The sequence below is a fragment of the Eleginops maclovinus genome, chromosome 10 (genome assembly GCF_036324505.1).
Source record: "Eleginops maclovinus isolate JMC-PN-2008 ecotype Puerto Natales chromosome 10, JC_Emac_rtc_rv5, whole genome shotgun sequence".
Taxonomy (NCBI): domain Eukaryota; kingdom Metazoa; phylum Chordata; class Actinopteri; order Perciformes; family Eleginopidae; genus Eleginops; species Eleginops maclovinus.
Genome location: NC_086358.1, coordinates 15604184 through 15622594, shown reverse-complemented (window position 1 = coordinate 15622594; position 18411 = coordinate 15604184). Strand labels below are relative to the sequence as shown.

Below are 18411 nucleotides of genomic sequence, written 5' to 3'. Positions count from 1 at the left end.
AGCAGATTTAATCGACTGATATGTCAAATATTTTCTGGATTTATTATTCTGAAAATAATTCCTGCAGGACAAATAATTGTGTTGCATAATACAATTTTACTATGATAAAACACAAAAACACCTCACATTCTTACATTTGAGAAGCGGGAACCAGTACATATTTGGTGTTTTAGCTTGAAAATTGCTTAATCAAAATAGTACAGTACAATAAAGCAGAGAAATACAATACAATGCAACGTTTTTAAGACATAGCCATGTTTTCAAACATTCAATGGTGTCTAATGTTGTATTCCTCCTTCATTTATCAATATAATGAATATAATTCCTGCCTTTCCTCCTCCATGCAGGCACAAGTTCTTTGAGGATGTAGAAAAGCTCAGGGCTCAGGAGCGAGAACGCAACGAGACCAAGAGGAGGGAGATCCTGGAAAGGAGGATGAGGCAGATCGAAGAGGTGGCCGAGAAGAACAGAGGAGGCATCAGCTGAGCCGCAACCTGAACTACATACGGCTGCTGAACTTCACAATTCTTCAGACTGTACATGTATATATATATTCCTGTACAAAGCCTGAAAATATCTATACTGGAGACACATGGCTGGCCTTCAAGAAGCCAAACTGTTTGTGTTTTGATAAATGAACCATCTGTGAATGATCACAGAAACATTTTATGATTATTCAGTCATACACATGAAATGTACCATTTTGTGTCTGTTTTGAGACATAAATACTAACAATTAAATGACCAATACAACATGAACAAAGTACGGCTCCTCATGTTCGTCCAGCAGAGGGCAGTGTTGATTATCATTTAAGGGGCATATTGAGTTGTTTAATGATTTATCATGTTTTTATATTTAAAAAGCACCCTGTAGGTTTCCATTTGTTTTCATTTGGCGCTCAAATCATAAAAAAGACCCTTAAAGCTTGCTCAAATGTGTTATTACTTGCAGTAAACATCAAATATGCATTCATTTTGTAAATATGAAGGCTGATGTGATGCATATATTATTCAAGCCCGTTCCAAGAGACTGATGATTTAAAAGTAGTTTAAAAATAAAATCGCACAAGCAAAAGTAACACACCCAAAATGTTATTTTAACACAACAGAATAAATTCATTTGAAAATGTTCTCGTTTTTTCTTTTTTATTATTATACAGAAATAATCTCCACAGCCCTAGTGATGTTTCAATTGTTTTGTCAGACTTAAATTTTAAAACTCCTACATTTTTGATAAATTGTTGTACAAGACATAAATACCAGATATTATCGTATGAGAATCTGGAATCAGAGAATAAAAACAGCATTTGTTTAGAAAATAACTACAATTATGGATTCATTTCCAAAATAGTTCAATAATTGCACCTCTTATTTCCCCCACAGCAAGAAAAGATGGAAACATAACACATTTTACAGAATTGCACCTTTTATTAAAACATGCCATAAAAGAAGGCCGAAATAAATTAAACCTACAAATTATAACAAACAGGCAATATTGCACTTGAATAAAAAGTGAGTTCAAACAAAGTCAAAGTGCTTCAATTGCTAATTGTGTACAGTAAACTGACTACAGAATAAAAGTATGCTGGTTAACTGGTCTGAACACGACGACAGCACCACTTAAAAGGCTGTCTATAAACAACGATCAATATGACCAAAACTGTACACATCATGTCACATAGTTCAGAGGATAGATGGTGTGTTTGACTCACTACAATGACACATAGACATACTGTACCTTCCCTTCTTTTAAAAATGCTTGAAAATTAAATTCTATAAAACGGGTCACAAGATAACAGTTAAATTCCAAAATCACAGACACAACAGAGATCATGTTTAAAACATTAACCTGTGAGGCCCACATTTTGAAAACATCAACAAATAATGGAGAACAGGTCATGTGTCTCAGGATTATTTAGGACATCTCCACATGTGGCAACCCATGTAAGCAAATGGATGCGAGTGCACTTAACTGACAACGTAATTGAAGTTATTGCTAGTTTAAAGCATAATGTATGTATAAGGGTTTCAACGCTGAAAAAGCTGTTGCATTCTTTATTTATTTAAAAAAGACACATTTTAATTGCATATTTCCCTTTTAAGCGTGAGAGGATTGTGAGACAGCGTGCCCCTGGGCACAGACTCTTTGTTTAGCCTATTTCTTATACGGTAGTTTCCTCTGTGTCACTGCTTCTGTCCTTTCTTAGTGGTTTTAGTCTCCTTTCAGTCCGTTTGACTGTCTTTGTAGTATATTTGCTTCTCTTTGTAGATGGTTTGAGTCTCATTGAAGTATTTTTGAACCTCGTATTTGATTTGTGTATTTTCTAGATCACAGTGTGTCTCTTTGTAGTTGCTTTTTGTATCTATTTTAGTTGCTTTGTAACTTTTTAAGTCTCTGAAGTTTAACTTTGCGCCATATAGTCATTTTAATTTTCTATGTAGATCATTTGTGTCTCTTTGTAGATGTTTGGTTTGTCTATATAGTCATTGAAAATATGTATTTATTTATTTGGTGTTCCTTTCTAGTTGGTTTTTGTCTCTACTCATTTTAAGGCTCTTAGATTGGTGTCTCTTGGTGGTTCTCTAAGTCTCAGTAGTTGTTTTGTGTCTCTTTGTAGTTGTTAGTGTCTATTTGTAGTCTTTTTGTGTCTTGTCCTAGTCCACTTATGTTTCTTTGTGGTCCTTTTGAGTCTCTTCCTGGGTCGTACACGTGAAACCAGGAGAGCCACTGACCCTTTGGCCCTACAGTATGGCCTGTGGCCCGTAAGCCTGATCAGTAATCCATCCATGCTTTTTAGATGATATGGTGCACATATTTCGCAATTCAGGGTGAGATCCTAGAAAAATCTTTAGATTTGTGACGAGTAGATCTTTGTACAAGCCAGTGAGCAAACAGCAGATACAGTAAGACATGAAATATACAGACAGCGACCCATAATTACAGTGTATCGGGTTAGAACAACAGAGAGGGCTACAACAGTACATCAATAAAGTTTTACAGTATTTGTCTGAGGCCATGTCTTCATAGATGTGATTTTTGAGTCGAAGGATGATGCGTTGGGTTTACCGTCAAACAGCGAGCGGCACTAAGCCCTGGGACGAGGCAGCAGGGGGGGCCGTGATGGCCGTCAGGGTACCAGGCTTCAGTCCGTTTGCCGTCCTGCTGCAAATCAGTTACAAGAGTTACATTAAACCAGGAAGGTCTCAGGAAGAACAGTGTGGCACAAATTACCTTAACCAGTCACAAACATACCAATATGGCGTATTAGATTATTAATCGAATACCACTTAAGGCAGTAATGATTAACCAAATTGGAAGCCCATTTCTGGCAGGAAAAATATTTTCTAGAGATAGATAAATCATTTAAGTATACAATTTAAAAAATACCTAAACTTTGATTGAAAATAATGTTTAACTTGGTTTAACAAATCATATTTATGTGAATGTAACAATGAGGCATTTTTGACAATACTGACGGGATTACATTTCCTTTGCTATATGTTTGTTTAAATGGATTTATATTTATATATTATTATTTTATTTTCCTGGCAGAATTAGACTCCCGTAATAAAGGCAAAGAAATTGGAAATAAAGAAAAAACTGCTTAAATTGTCAGATATATTCCTTCTTAGTTAATGTCTCTATCTTATCACAGAGGAGCCTGCAGCTACTGTAGTAGACAGAGATGACGTATTTCAACTGAAGATATGTGTCTGTTGCTAAAAATGGAAATCAAATGCAAAAATTGGGAAGTAGGCTGCAGCGTTATCCTATCTGACAGGTTACACTGGTTTCTTTTGTCGGTCATAGTCCAACTATGACCAGAATCCCTTTGTTTGGTTTAGGCCTGAGTCATGACTCTGGAACGCACCATTCAGAGTTGGAATGAAAGACCTTCAGTGCATGTTGATAAAATGTAAATAAAGAAAGTTGGAACGCTCTAGCCCTGGTTTGAAATTGTTTAAGAACTACTAAGAGTTTCTGAATACCAAGGCAGTTTTACACTTTTAAAAAGCTTTATTTTCTTTTTCATGATTATTCAAAGTATGCCAAACTTCTAAATACATCAGTGTTAAAAAATATTGTCTAAAAAGGTTGAGAATATTTTAGATCGTGAAGTATCTGATCAATGAATACATGAACACGTTGGTCAGTGATCAAAAGGTATCAAGGTTCAACCCCAAGCCCTATTCTATTTATACTTTCCTCTATTACAATAAGTAAGACAAGATGCCTTTGGCTTGTCCTGACCTTCCTGAAGGTAAGCGGTGTACATAACAAACGCCCTGCTCTGATACCAGAAGGACAATGACCTTGTTGTGTATTTATGTCAATATGCAGACTCTGCCTCTTTAGTTCTCCCTCACACAGCAGAAACACAGTCACATCATCACACTGCCAGTCTCTGCTCTCACTATCCGCCTCACACAACGAGAAACTGCTATCAACACGAGCTGATGGAAGCAGCATAAAAAGTGCAACAAATAATATTACTGACTTAAAAAGCGATATTTACATTTTTCCTATGGTCAACAAAATATATATTCTTCCTCTGTGTCATACAGCCAATGGTGGATTAAACCGTAGCTGAAAATAGTCCCCAACAAATACACTACTTCATCCTGTTTGTTAATAATAAATACAGCAAATCGTGTTGGTACTAAGCATTTATTAGCCACACTAATTGCATTGTCAGTCCACAAAATGTTGTCCTGACCTAAATATACCAACTTTTGGATGTATTGGTGTAAAACTTTAAATATTTATGGGTCCCAGACGATAGATCCTACTGACTTAGGTGTTTCCTCGACTTCTCCTCCAGCATGCTATGAGCTGAAATTTGTATTTGGAGTGAAAGTCACTATGATTCAATACTTTGGTTTATGACTTTATACCTGCAGAACGTACACATCAGCACTCCGCACTCTGTGCTTAAATCTGAGCAATCATACACATCAGCCTGTTAGCATTGCCAAAGTGAGCATTTTAGCAGTCCTCAAGGAAGACTTCATGTGACAAACGCCTTTTTTAAAATAATTCTAATCCAGCTGTAACCAGATCCACCCATATTTAATTATTTTAAATCTTATTGTGTTACAAAATAAAGCAACACCCAGCAATATTTCCAGTCCTACTGTCTAATAATTGCAATTAATCTGATGTTATCCAACTTTATGGTATTTTTTTTAAAACTAAAAAGGACTCTGTTTGGTTTAAATCTCTCTTTGTTAATAATAAATGGTTAAATGTAGGATCAAAACAAAACAAACAACTCCCACTAGTAGGAAAGAGATCTATTCAGTCAGCTTAAAGTTAGAGAGACATTAGAAATATTCCAGCACCATTACATTTCACCGCCACCACAATTACAAAGTTAGTGGCTGGGACGTCATCTAGCCCACAGTCATGGTTAATGTCTATGAGCTCTACATGGAAAAATAGGTTTGTTATAATCAGCAGCAGCATGCGTTAATGTACCCCGACACACTCAGGGAATGGGAGGAGCTGTCATTACCCAGAATCAATGCAGGGAATGTGACCTTCTCTGTCCTGCTGAGAAGAAACGCACACAGACTCTCCTCCTTAGTCATCCACCAGACACAATACGTATCACATGACCTCTCAACAGTGTCCGAAGAAATATTCTGATGCTTAATTGAGCAAAAGTATTGCTTAAATACTCATAGTAGTTATTTTTCAGGAAGAGAGAATTTTAAGTAACTAAAGCCTTCAGTTAATTGATTTGAAATAAAAGTAAGTTGCTGCACAGATTGAACATACTCAATAAATTAGCTTGAATTTGCACTTAAGTAGAGTACTATTTAACACCACTAATGAATCCTGTGAACACATCTGACTGGAATTAGATGTTGACATTACATTGCAAGAATGTTGTCTATAATCATCCCTGTCTAGATTTAAAGAGGGGACACAGGAAGCAAAAGGCAGATGAATTTTGGTTCCACTCACGCTTTGTCAAAATACGATGTGTGGAGTGATTGTGAGTAGTTAGCTGTGTTTCCGTTGAGCACGTTGCCGTTGTCCAGAGTGTACGTCTTCCTCGCTTTCTGGTCCTTGGCAAAGTTCCTGCACGCAGCAAGCTTCGACTCCAGAGCCTGAGGTGGAGATATAAACATAAATAAGACATGATGGAAAGATGGGGACTTTCTAGAGAAAGGGAAACCTTGAAACAGGAAGTCAGAAGGAGTGACTCACCCCGACTTTCCGCAGTAGATCACTGACGATGTTGAGGGCTGATATTCTGGCAGAAGGAGTCAACGGAGTGTTGTTGCCAAAGCCGTTTGATAGGCCTGTACAGGTGAGGGTAAAGAAAATGAGTTTTACACTGTAGTCATCTTTTTAAAATAACAATACTACTGGGTGCACTGAATGACCAAACACTTTCTCAATTACAAATGGCAATCCATAATTGTAGATATTTTATGTCGAAAGATGGCATTGTTATACTGGAGTGTCTCCAAAATGTGTTTTTATTTTCTTTATATTCTTAAGTACCATACATTGTTAAAATGTTCCCAATTGAGACATGAATAATTTAAAGAGCAAAAAAAGGCATTCATCCATGAGGAGGGTGTGGCATATAAAAATTAAATTTAAAAGGCGCTCAAGTGAATTATTAAATCTGCAATAACTACTACATGCACAAATATGTTCACCAGCTGTGTCAGTCCGCTGCTGAGGAGGTAGTGAACTGTGGCTTTTTTCTCTGAAGACACTGGACTATAAACATCAAAATAAATGGATGATATAACACTACATATAGCTGAGAGAAACTGCAGAGTTGCTACAAGCGGGTATGTTATCAATATAAAAATATTGATCATAGCAGCTTACTGTAGATGATAGAAATAGATATGATCTTATACAAGATACAACATCCTGAGGAAACTGTACAAGTATTCTCTGTTTATACAGATACCCTTCATAACCCCCCACTACAACCTACAAATGGTTAAATATATTTTTGTACTGATTTTTTTTAAGTGATTAACCTTCCCCCCTCAAAATAAGTTCATACATAGATTAAAACAAATAAATGACTTGAGAAAATATAAGAAAAGATAAATCAAATCAAATATAAAGATAAGACAAGTGCTTCCCCCTTAGAGACCAGACGCACTTCTTTAGTTTTCCCAAGAAACAAATAAATACAAATAAAAAGCATCTGAAGTCAGGACGTTTGTAAAGGAACTTTTGGATTTCCCATCTTTACGTTCATGATGAGATGCATTCAAGAGAAGTCGACTGCTACCTGTGGTGTTGGCAAAGGCGTTGTCCAGACCTTGGCTCATAGGGGTTGCAGGGAGAGAGAGGGAGGCCTGGACAGCTGTGTCCATCTTCTCAGTGTCCTCTGTGGGGGAACTCGGAGCAGACATCCTGGTCACATCTGTCTGTCTCTCTCGTACAGCCAGCTCCTGCCGCAAATCTACAAACAAATGTAACATAAAGCAACATTTTGTAGCTTTTCCTAAATTCAGACTCAATCCCTACAACTGAAGGAAAGCAGATATTTGAAGTGGTTGGAGGGGAGCTGCAGCTTTATGTAAATGTGATGCAGCGGGTGATTGACAACGTGGCTCATTAGCTAAACCTAGTCAATAATCACCTCTGGCTTCATCCTTAAATCTCTGCACAGAGAACAGAAGAGACTCCTTCTCATCCAGCTCGCTCTCCAGGAAGGCGTTCCTCTCGATTGCGTGGTTCATACGCTGCTCGAAGTTCTCCAGAGACACGATAGTAGCTCTAAGGAAGAAAGGAAGTAAAAAAAAGAAGGAAAGAAAGTGAAAAACAAAGCAATGTTGAGACATTTTATTAATTAAGTATCCTAAGGGGGGCTTTTTGTATATCCTTAATACTCATTAATCAATATTCAAGTATGAATAAGAGATCAATGTGAAACATTGATTTAATTAGGTTCAAGGGAAGCAAGTTATTGAATTCGACCCATATGCTAATTGTTACAAAGACTTAGAATCACATCTCAGGCAAATTTCCATATAGATTAAACAAGGATCACAAAGAAGCTGAATTGACAGTGGAAAAACACATTTAGCTTTAGTTAAAGAAACATTTTGGATGTAATATTGTATATCCTGTATCAACCTTAAAATAAAAGAAATCTTTATACAGTGATCCATACAACAAAAAGGTTTTATATAGCAAATATACGTTTTTCTATCCTCGCAATCCATCAGCCATTGTTGTTTCAATGACTGTTTGCAGGGATTCAGTTCTTATTTATTTTAATACGTGTTTTATCCCTTTAAAGCCTAACCAGGGACAAGTTCTGCAAATTTGCTATGGCTAGAAGTCTTATACACATTGCATGTTATTTAAATGTAAAAATGACTGTAAGTAGTATCCCTGCCATATAAATGAATATAATCAAATTGTATCCAAATATATATAAACATATCTTGTCTATAGTGCATTGTGCTTATAATAAAGAAATAGATCTTCATTTAGGGACATAAAAATGTGCTTTAACCAAATGTAACTCAGGAATATCAAATGCTTAACAGAGAAATGATATAGTCAAAAAAGGAAGAAATTTTGTAATTTATTTTTGTTAAGCATTACGAGCTCTTTCACACCTTTTGGCTCTCTCCAGGTCATCGTTGGACTGTTCGAGCTCCCGGACATATTTGTGGAGCTGATCTTTGATGCTGCGTGTCTGGCTGAGGTCGTCCTCCAGCATGGAGATCTGCTTGTAGCTCTGAGAGTACTGCTGCTCAAACCTCTCCTGAAGAAGAGGAGGGGGAAGAGAGGAAGAGAGGGGGGTGAAGACAGACAGCACATTATTGATCGCATGTGTTCAATCTGGCACATGTCGGGCAGGAGACGCGATTCAACAGCTCCCCACGCACACCGCCAACATGCTTTCATACATTTTTCAGTGCTCCCCTTAATTTCCCCAGTTAGGCAGCGGATGTGCGGTGTGACCCATATATCTACCAGCTCCGAGACAATCAGCTCAATAAATGCTGCCAGGCCCGTTTGCATGTCTGACCTACATCTGCTGCTTCAACTGCAGCCACACAGGAATCTTTTTACTCCAGAGTCTCATTCAGCTCATGCCACTAACACAAGTAACATTTAGAACACATTGTATGCTGTGATGTGACTCTTGTACGGGGACCTTGAGGTGCTAAACAAAAGCAACATAAGACAAAACATGAACAATTTAGAAAACCGAGATACCCATTTTCTCTAACACACAAATCATTAATTCTCAAGTTTTGCTTTTATGAAAATGTTTTCTTATTTATTTTTGCAAAAAGCTATCCTTTAAATGTCCGTCTTCGGAGATGTTGCAATTTCTGAAATGTGAATTTTTTTCTAAAACGTTGTGCTTTTAAGATTATACTGTTTGAAACGTCATTATGTTTCCCAAGTTGTTTTGTTTTAGATTTAATGGTTTGTTTTGTTACACTAGTGTGTTGACAATGGGTAAAAGTATCTAATGAACACCACATCTTTTCACAATCCAATTGTAAAATAGTGCCTCTTCTCAAAGGTTGTTTGTTTCTGAGATTGTGTTTGTGTGAGTGCCAACAGTGGGTAAAAACAGTTTGAGTCAATACTATCATGAAAGTCGAAAAACATACATTCCCCAAAGCAAAAGATGTTGCTTCAAAAACTGTTTGGGGGAGAATCACTATTCGCCAACAAACCAAGCGAATGAACCACCTGATGTGCGGGACCTGAAACCTGACAGACACTTTGGCACACAAACATCTCATCCCTGCTGGAAACACGTACACACAAATGGGCATCCCACCTTTCTGTAATTATGGAGCGAGAATCAGACACAACCTGATGCATTATGTACGAGACAAACAGTGTCCAGCCAGCTTAGGACAGAGCAGGTGTTGGTGGATAAGTAGTGAAATCAGAGGTATATCAGCACTTCCTGGGGTGAGATTAACATTTAGATTGCACATGGACACAACCCCAGGATTATACTAAGGCGTCCAACAAGCAGAGAAACGCAAATGTTATCATAATACATTTTTGTTGTGCGTTGGACAAGGTTTGAGCTACATATTTCCCATGACCTCTTACATACAGTATAACCATAATGAAAAAGCTGCAGGTGCACAAGACAAAAATTGTGCTGAATGCATCCTGGGGAGCAGCAGCTGCTACAGCGTGACTTTACGTCTCCTCCCAAGAGACTGCACTCAAGGACGGGTGGTGATATAAGGAATACAAAAAAACCATCAAATATTCATTTCAAGGCGACACATGGAGACATGCCATACTTTGTTGATTCAGAGCTTACAGTACAGCGAGATATACAATTAATATTTCTTTACATCTTTTCAAGACATTACGCATATCTTCGCTTTTCCAGTGGAAAAAATCATTTTTATTAAAGACTCATCCGTCATTCCTTTTTCAAATAAAACAATTAATAGTTTATTCTAAATTATGAAATCCTGCAATTCTTTCTACTGAAGACAAGCTGACTTCTCAATATTCCTCTTTTAAATTAACCAACAGATTTCCTTTACAATGAACATAACTAGTGCTAGCTCCAGAAGTCGCTAAATGTCAGCAGATATATCAAATCCTCACTTAAATATTGTTGATGTCACCGCAACATTGGTAATCTTTAATGTGTAATGTTGGACAAGTGTGTGTTGTAAGTTAGCATTGTATACTTTATATACTGTATTATATTATATTATCCAATATTTTTAAACTACAAGGATACTTCCACTCAAACACATATTTATATTGGTATGCATATAAATATCAAAGTTAGCTGTTTCAGATCAGGGCACACTTAAGAAACATATTCCCCCATCAGCATCCTCCTGCAGTTACCTTGAGGGAATCCACCTCACTCTTGAGTCTGTGGTTCTCAGACTGCAGGTCCTTCATGCGGTGCTCGGACTGGCCCAGCTGTGCTTCCAGCTCAGCCTCCAGCTCCCGGCTCCCCTCCTGAAACTCCAGCAGCTCCTCCTGCGCCTCCTGACAGCTGAGGGCACACAGAGGAGGAGAAGCCATTAGACAACAGGCTGAGACAGAAATGGGTCGGTAAGAGCCACAGTAGGCACGGCATGTGGCTGCATTCATCAGCATGGAACCCATTGTACTTATTATTTATTTTTTGGATCCCATTTAGGCTCTGCCCAGAGAAATTCCACAAACTAAAGCATGATAATCACATACAGTATGTTTTTGAGTGGCAGTTTCAACAAAATCATGTGATGATGCGAAGTGTTATAGTCTTATTATTTATGAAAGAATTGAACCGCAGGGGTTGGGCATCAATATCAGTGGTGGATCACAATCAAGTACAGTACTTAAATACACATTAACGGTACATATGTTTCTTTTTATATTTCTGCTCCATTGTATTTATTCGACCATTACCAATTACTAATCAGAATAATATTTTTCAAATTAAATATGGGATCAGTGTATTAACTATGGTACTGAGTTGATATAGCTTCCTATAAGCAAATAAACTCTGTAGTACTCATTAACTATACTAATCAAAATATATTTATTTTTTAAAGCAAAATAGACCCAAAAAAGACATTTCAAGACATTTAAAGTCATCATTTTGTACTTTTAGAAACTGGAATGGATATTATTTTTTACTATTTTCTTACATTTTATGGACCAAATAACCGGGAGAAAAAAGTTCAAAATGTATTTGTAGCAGATCATGCTGTATTTGATACTTCTCCCTTTACATTTAATGACAACAAACAAAACCTGACCTGACATTCCCCTTCATTCAGTTCGACTGATCTCTGACAATTCATTCAGCCACACAGGACATGTGATCACTGAACAGCTTACCCACAAAGTGCAGGTTACGTAAGTGTGAATACTGCCATGGATGAACACACACGCAGAGCCAGCTGTCTAAAAATGGCAACCATCATGTGAGTGAAAGTGCTAGGGATGGCACAGAGCCAGGAAACCCATTTACACAGCCTGTGTTCAGTTTGCTGTGGAAAGACTCAGCCTCGCACTGAATTGCTTCAAAAGGTTTGGCTGGGACTAATTTGCAGACTGGTGCTTCCTCTTCAGTTATAATCTTTATTCAAAATACTCCACAGCATCTGGGGAAATCCTCAGCAAGCAGAGGAACATTTGGTCCGTTTGGTGACTTTTCTCAAAGATAAATGCACAACGGTTTGAAATGAGTTCTAGTTCCCCAGGGTTCTTAAGGTCCACAACAAACAAAGCAAAAAAAAGCATAATCAATGCTAAAAGATTAGGTATTTTATTTTTAGACCTGCCAAGCATGTGTAGAGATAATGTGTTCGATCATGTGTGTGAGTTAATATGCGTGTGCTTGGCGTGCGTGTATCTGACCACAAATCATTTTGCCAAAATGGAGAAAAATGAAATCCCGATATCAATATTGTTGTAACGTTGCTTTCACAAAATATTCACAAATTGTAATGTTTGACAAAAAATGATAAGTAACTTGGACATAATGGCCATCTGGGTAAATTAAATGATAAATGGACTGTATTTATAAAGCACATTCTGGTGTTTATGACCCCTCAAAGTACTTTTACATATAGCAGTCAGCAATCACCCATTCACATTCATTCATACAGAGGCCGCCACACTAGGGGCCATCTGCTCAAGGAGACTCACATTCAAACAGCATTGGTCAAGCCATTGGGAGCGACTTGGGTTACTGTAAGTATCTTACCCAATGATACATCAACATGTTGACCGTAGGGGCTGGGATCAAACCCCCAACCTTCTGATTGGTAGATGACAACTCTACCTCAAAGCCACAGTCGCAAAAAAAGCAAATAAAAGAACAGCTAGAAAAGTCCTGTTACTTCAATTAATACATCCATTTACTGAATTGCAGTCTTTGGGACCAGGAAAAGACACTCACGCCATTATACGATATCCAACATTCACCGTAAGAAAATATTGGATATTGATATAATATTAATATATTGCCTCACACTTATTTACTTGTCCCATCAGCCTACAGTTTTTTCTGATAAATTTGGACTGTAAGGACCTCTCCTGTTTTTGTGACTCACAATTTATAACAAAAAAATAAAACTATTTCACTGTTTTATATTGTCATTCACCATTGACTCTTTTGAAATGGTTGGCAGGGGCTTGAAGTGATCTACATCTGCTTCATTTTGGAAAAAGGCTAAGAACAAGCCTTACCTGTTCTGTAACAGGCCATATGTAGGTCTTGAATTCCATACCTCATATGCTATGATCCACTAATGGTAGGGCCAGTAAAAGACAAATAAATCCCTGCCTTCATTATCTTGGCAGACATTTTGATTGCTATGAAGCTGGGACGGGCAAATGGGTATTATAACCATCATGGCCCCCGGTACACCCCCACACATATAAACAGATAGATAGAATCGGAGGATGAAACCCTCTTTATTAGTCACATACATGCACACAGAGTGAAATTTGTGTATTTTGTAAATTGTGTGATTCTTGTATATATTTTTTTGTATCTTGGGTGTAATATTAAGCTGTCTTTGGCTCTTTCTGCTGTACAAATGAAAATGTCCCCTCTGTGGGACGTTTAAAGGTATTCTAATTCTGATTCTGATTCTGATACTACTCTTCTTAGGGTGTGAGAAGAAGACACATCTGGAGGAGATATGCTTTCTTCTGAGTGACCTTTACTAGTTTCCTATTGTTAAATCTGCTGATAAAATCATGCAACATAGGAATCTTTTAGTTCATTAATGTCTTTGAAACTTAATAGCTAAAAGCTAAAGTTACTTTAACACTAGACAGATCCATAAGAAAATGCCTCATATCCTGAATAGATGTAGCGAAGAAAACACTTATTGTATATCACAAACAGGATGGATGTAGCCTTGATTTGGAAGGAAGCTCATTGTCTAGAGACTCTTACATAACTGGGTGTATGCCTGACTCTGCTTCCTTTAGCAAAGCGGGTTGAGATTTAATCACTATTTAATCAAGTGACGTGTTGGAAGATAAGATTATATTTTGCAGCTTTTAAATCATTAAAATGTTGAGTTACAGCCAAAACAGCAGCTGCACTGTTATCTGAAGCCAGAAAGATGGGGCGACAAAGAGAAATGAAAGTCCTTTATGTTTTCTGTGAAACATGAGCCATCGCTTTGGGAAATAAAGGGAAAGGTTTCCAATGGAGCTTTCACTGCTTGTCCCACATATAAGAGTGTCACTGGATATGTCAAAGCTGGCTTTTGATTGAAAGACAAAGAATGGGCGACTGAAACCCAATGACAAGATAGCAGATCAAACAGGGGATGTATTCCCACTGTGATGAGCTGTCGTTCCCACAGACACAAAGAGACTGGTGTTTCTATCAGAGCCTGGGATCCAAACCGTCACTCAGTGGTACAATCTGGGATTCAAATGTAGCCGAATTCATGACAAAGGTTTTGGATGGGGTTAAGGTCAAGTTCTTCCACACTGAGCTGGGAAAACAATCTTTCTTTATGGAGCTGGCTTTGTTGTGTTGACACAGATAAGGGATAAACACAACCTGTTACCACAAAGAAACACATCCAATAGAAGATATCAAAAGCTTTCAGATTTCCCTTATTTTGGCTAAACCAGGGGGAAAAGACCAATACTCGGGGGTCTACATACATTGCCTACTTGGGCCATTCAATGCATGCACATTTTATTGATTATAAGTTAATATGTTCTACTCAAATGCAGCAGTTAGTAGCCAATTGTGAAAGCATGGTGTTAAAATGTAAATTATTTTTACAAACAAAGAAATAACATTTGGATGATCTACCAGCTGCACAACAAAATAAAATGTATTCAGAATCATTATTGTGCTGCAAATTCGAAGATTAATGGTCAGAAATATGCTAAGGTGTAGCCGCTTTAGCATGAGTCAAGCTTCACAAACCCTAGATCCTACAATTCCCATAATGCAACTGCAAGTAATATCTTTATTGATTCATTCCCTGCTCTCATTTTTCAAACTCTATGGCCAAGTTTTTAATGCAAGCTGTGCAGACAAGCCAAGTTCTTCCCTATCAAGCTAGGACTTCATTTAGCTAGAGTTGTGCACGGGGAGCATTGTCATGCTGAAAAGGAATAAACACAAACTGTTAAAACAAAGCTCACTATTGTTGTAATGTGGAACAAAGGGGGACAAGCCCAGATCATAAACAGGGATGTCTACACATTACACCATAATACGTAGAAGAAAACAAAACTAGATGTCTGTGCATTTGAGTTGTTGACAAGAACAAAAACTATGGAATAATGTTTTATCCTTAATGCAATACAATACGAGTCAGTTTACGTACCCTTTCTTGTACTTGAGGGAAAGAGCCTTCCAGAAGTTAATTTCCTCGTCTTTTGAGGAGAATTTTGGTATCATATCTGTTTCCATGGCAAACAAATCTGTGCGGGAAGGAAAAATAAAACAAAATTGATTACCATTAGATAAAGCGGCCAGGTTTTCCCACACAGGACTGAAACTCTCACTCAATGTTCTTATAGCGCGAAATCTGAGTCCATAAAAACACAAGTGAGAAACTTCTCACAGCTAGGAATTCATCATCTAAAGAGCTCTCTGCAGATTCCCAGAAATCCTGAGGAGTTCCCCTCACAGAGAACCATACTATTCTCTCTAAAGTTTGAACAAAACAGCATTTTGGATGTGGTATTGGCATTCCATGAGATCAAATACATCTAAGGCTGGCAAAAAAAAGGGGCCCTTCTGACATTGAACAACTTAAAAATGCAACCGAGTGCTTGACCTGTTCCCAGAGGTAACATTGTGGCCTGAAGCCTCATTTATCATACTGACTCATAATTAGAGAGGAAACAAGAATTTAACCCCTAAACACCAAAGACGTATTTTAGAAAAGCTGTAACATCTTAGTCAATGTTAATCAATCCCTTTGACTTAAATAGGCTAAAGATAAAGACAAGCTGATGATGCAAACAATGTTGGACAATCTTTGTTAAGTTCAAAGTCCTTTTCTCCCCCCATCTTTGAAACCAGTTTGCTTTCACTTGCTTTCCACGTTCTGTCCCCAGTTGATTGAACAGGAATTACAAGAGATGTTTAACCTGTAAACCAAGCACTGACAGCTATGGCTAGAGGTAGCAAGTAAGTAATATTCAGTGTTTAAGTATTCGTACTTTTCAGAGATATATTGTATTTTACTCCACTGTTCTCGTGTAACTATCTACAAAAAAGATATATAAGCATATTTCCCAAAATGTTATAATTTAGTGGATGTTTGCTTATAGACACAACATAAACATGAGCATCCAAGAGACTTGTCGGAAATAATAGTGAGAAATTATCATATTCAAAACAGCAAACCAATGGTTCAAAATAGAAGAGTGCACTACCAAACTCTGATATTGTGCAGGTCCAAAAACCTCAATAAGCCTTAAAAATAATGATATGTGATGATTCAAATCTATGGTATGAGAAGGATAACAAGGCATCAAGGCAAGCAGATGCCTCTCAAGTGTCACAATAAATAATGCTGACTTCTAGCATCATGGTTAAAGTGTCCTTGACATAGTAAAAATCCTTTACTGCAACTCAAGGACAAGGGAATGCAATCTGAATTCAGCTAAGTCAAACAGAAATGTCCCCAACCATAAAGAGAGCTTGGCTGCTCCTGCAGTTACTGACTTGTTTCATGTTGCCCTACAAATCTCATTTTATTTTTCCCTGAATTATTCAGCTTCGGATTACATTCAACCATCAGCCCACAGGGAAACTCTAATGTTATTACAGGAGAGGAAATGCATCGCATTGCATTTTGGTGGCATCATAAGGAGGGCCAGGTATGCTCCCTACATTAAAAACCAGTTCATATTATGCAAGAGCATAATTCCTTTAATTATTTCCCGTTTCTCTTTTCGTTTATTTGATCAGTGAATAAGATTGATCTTGACCTGCGAATTTCGATATTAAAAGAAATATATTATAGGATTCAAAACGGTCCTCCTCATTATGTTTTACAACACTAGCGTACACTTTAAAATATTACAATTTTAGACATCCTGATTTCATTTTCCAAATGACAACTGACCCTGTTGAACACTCACTTAGCTAGTCACCTAGCAAACAAAATAAAATAGTTAAATTAATGCATATCATGCATTGGTATTAAGTCATTAGATAAAACAGGAACAGAAATGACCCCAGCAGAAACGTGATGCTGAGCTCAGCTGTCAAAACTGGGTGTGCAAACATGCCGTGAACCGAACAAACGACCAGCTGAAAGCCAGACGACATGTTAGCCCTAGTATTTTAATTTAACTGGTTTCCAAACGAAGACTAAATACAATGAATTTTAAAGCATTTAGTACCTGAACATCGCCCCAAAAAGTGATGTTTATCAGTCCATTATTCCCGCTGGTGTGAGATGCTGAGGCCGAGCTTCTCCTCTGACGTCTGATGATCTCTGCTGACTTCTCTCAGCGGGGAATTTAATGGAGAGTCCATCCTAAATATGAATAGTATTAATCCTGATATGTGTGACTCAGGTTGGATTGAAGTGTGAAACATTAAACGGTTGTATTCTGTGTTTTAGCCTGGGAAATACATGTGGATAATCATGTTAAAAGCTTTTGAATACAACCGTGAAAAGAAACAGGTTTTAGGGTGGATTTTCTTTACATTCGCTTGCTCTGTTGTGTTCAAGAGCTTCACTTCCGCACACAAACTGCGCATGACAACGCATTATAACAAAATCTGAGTAAATATCAAGTTAGCGCCATCTGCTGTTTGTAGACTACGATAGGGTTAGCATCACTGGATTTAAGTTTTTTTTAGGTCCAAAAAATAAATAAAAACAATATAATAAAGTTATGTTGTGTTGTAAAACTAACTGTGTAAACAAAGTGTTCTTGTGTTGAACAGACCACCTGTATGGAGAATCTAAACTTACTCTGTAAATCAACGTTTTTAGATTACAGAATTGTAATTTACAAAATCTAAATTATGGTTTAGTAGATTGGCATGATAATATAAGTAGTCTGAAGTATTAGGTAATATATAGAATAGAGTTTGGAAGTTAAATTGAGAACACAATAAAACATTTAATTAAACTCAAAGTGATGAAAAAAGAAAAAAATCCATATCTTAACTGAACTTAAAGTCTTTTAAAAAAATTAACAAAAAACAATTGATTTTGACTTGGGAAGAAATAAATACATTCTGAAATAAAAAATCATTATAATACATATTTTGAATTACAAATATGTACAAATGGTCAACTTCTTTATGTGTTCACCATCTCATCATTATTTACTTGTCATGCTATTTATTTACCAAGAGCATTTATAAAATCATATGATTTATCATATTTGTGCTCTACATTTTGTGCCTGTGTTGTAATTATTACAATCAACTAGTTTGTTTCT

At 37.1% G+C, this 18411-nt stretch overlaps 1 protein-coding gene across 4 annotated transcripts; it reads right to left on the bottom strand.

The window, feature by feature from the left end:
* Positions 1-1407: 1407 nt before the first annotated feature.
* ndel1a (nudE neurodevelopment protein 1-like 1a) lies at positions 1408-17642 on the bottom strand. 4 transcript variants are annotated; one of them, XM_063892876.1, is made up of 10 exons: positions 17356-17642; positions 15321-15417; positions 10855-11008; positions 8616-8764; positions 7628-7764; positions 7274-7447; positions 6217-6311; positions 5971-6116; positions 5516-5550; positions 1408-3159 (listed from the first exon to the last, which is right to left on the bottom strand). In XM_063892876.1, the coding sequence occupies exons 2-10, from the start codon at positions 15404-15406 to the stop codon at positions 3143-3145; spliced, it is 993 nt and encodes a 330-aa protein (XP_063748946.1). In that variant the 5' UTR covers positions 15407-15417; positions 17356-17642; the 3' UTR covers positions 1408-3142. The 4 variants fall into 4 exon arrangements, with proteins under 4 accessions (XP_063748946.1, XP_063748944.1, XP_063748943.1 ...); XM_063892874.1 differs by having other exon boundaries at positions 1408-3162; positions 17356-17641; XM_063892873.1 differs by lacking the exon at positions 5516-5550 and having other exon boundaries at positions 17356-17641.
* Positions 17643-18411: the final 769 nt, after the last annotated feature.

Coding starts and splice junctions, on each gene's coding strand:
- ndel1a (XM_063892872.1), bottom strand. CDS start 15,406: ATGGAAACAGATATGATACCAAAATTCTCCTCAAAAGACGAGGAAATT. Junction 11,009..15,320: donor TCCCTCAAGTACAAGAAAGG/GTACGTAAACTG, acceptor GTGTGCCCTCAG/CTGTCAGGAGGCGCAGGAGG. Junction 6,117..6,216: donor ATCTACTGCGGAAAGTCGGG/GTGAGTCACTCC, acceptor TCTCCACCTCAG/GCTCTGGAGTCGAAGCTTGC.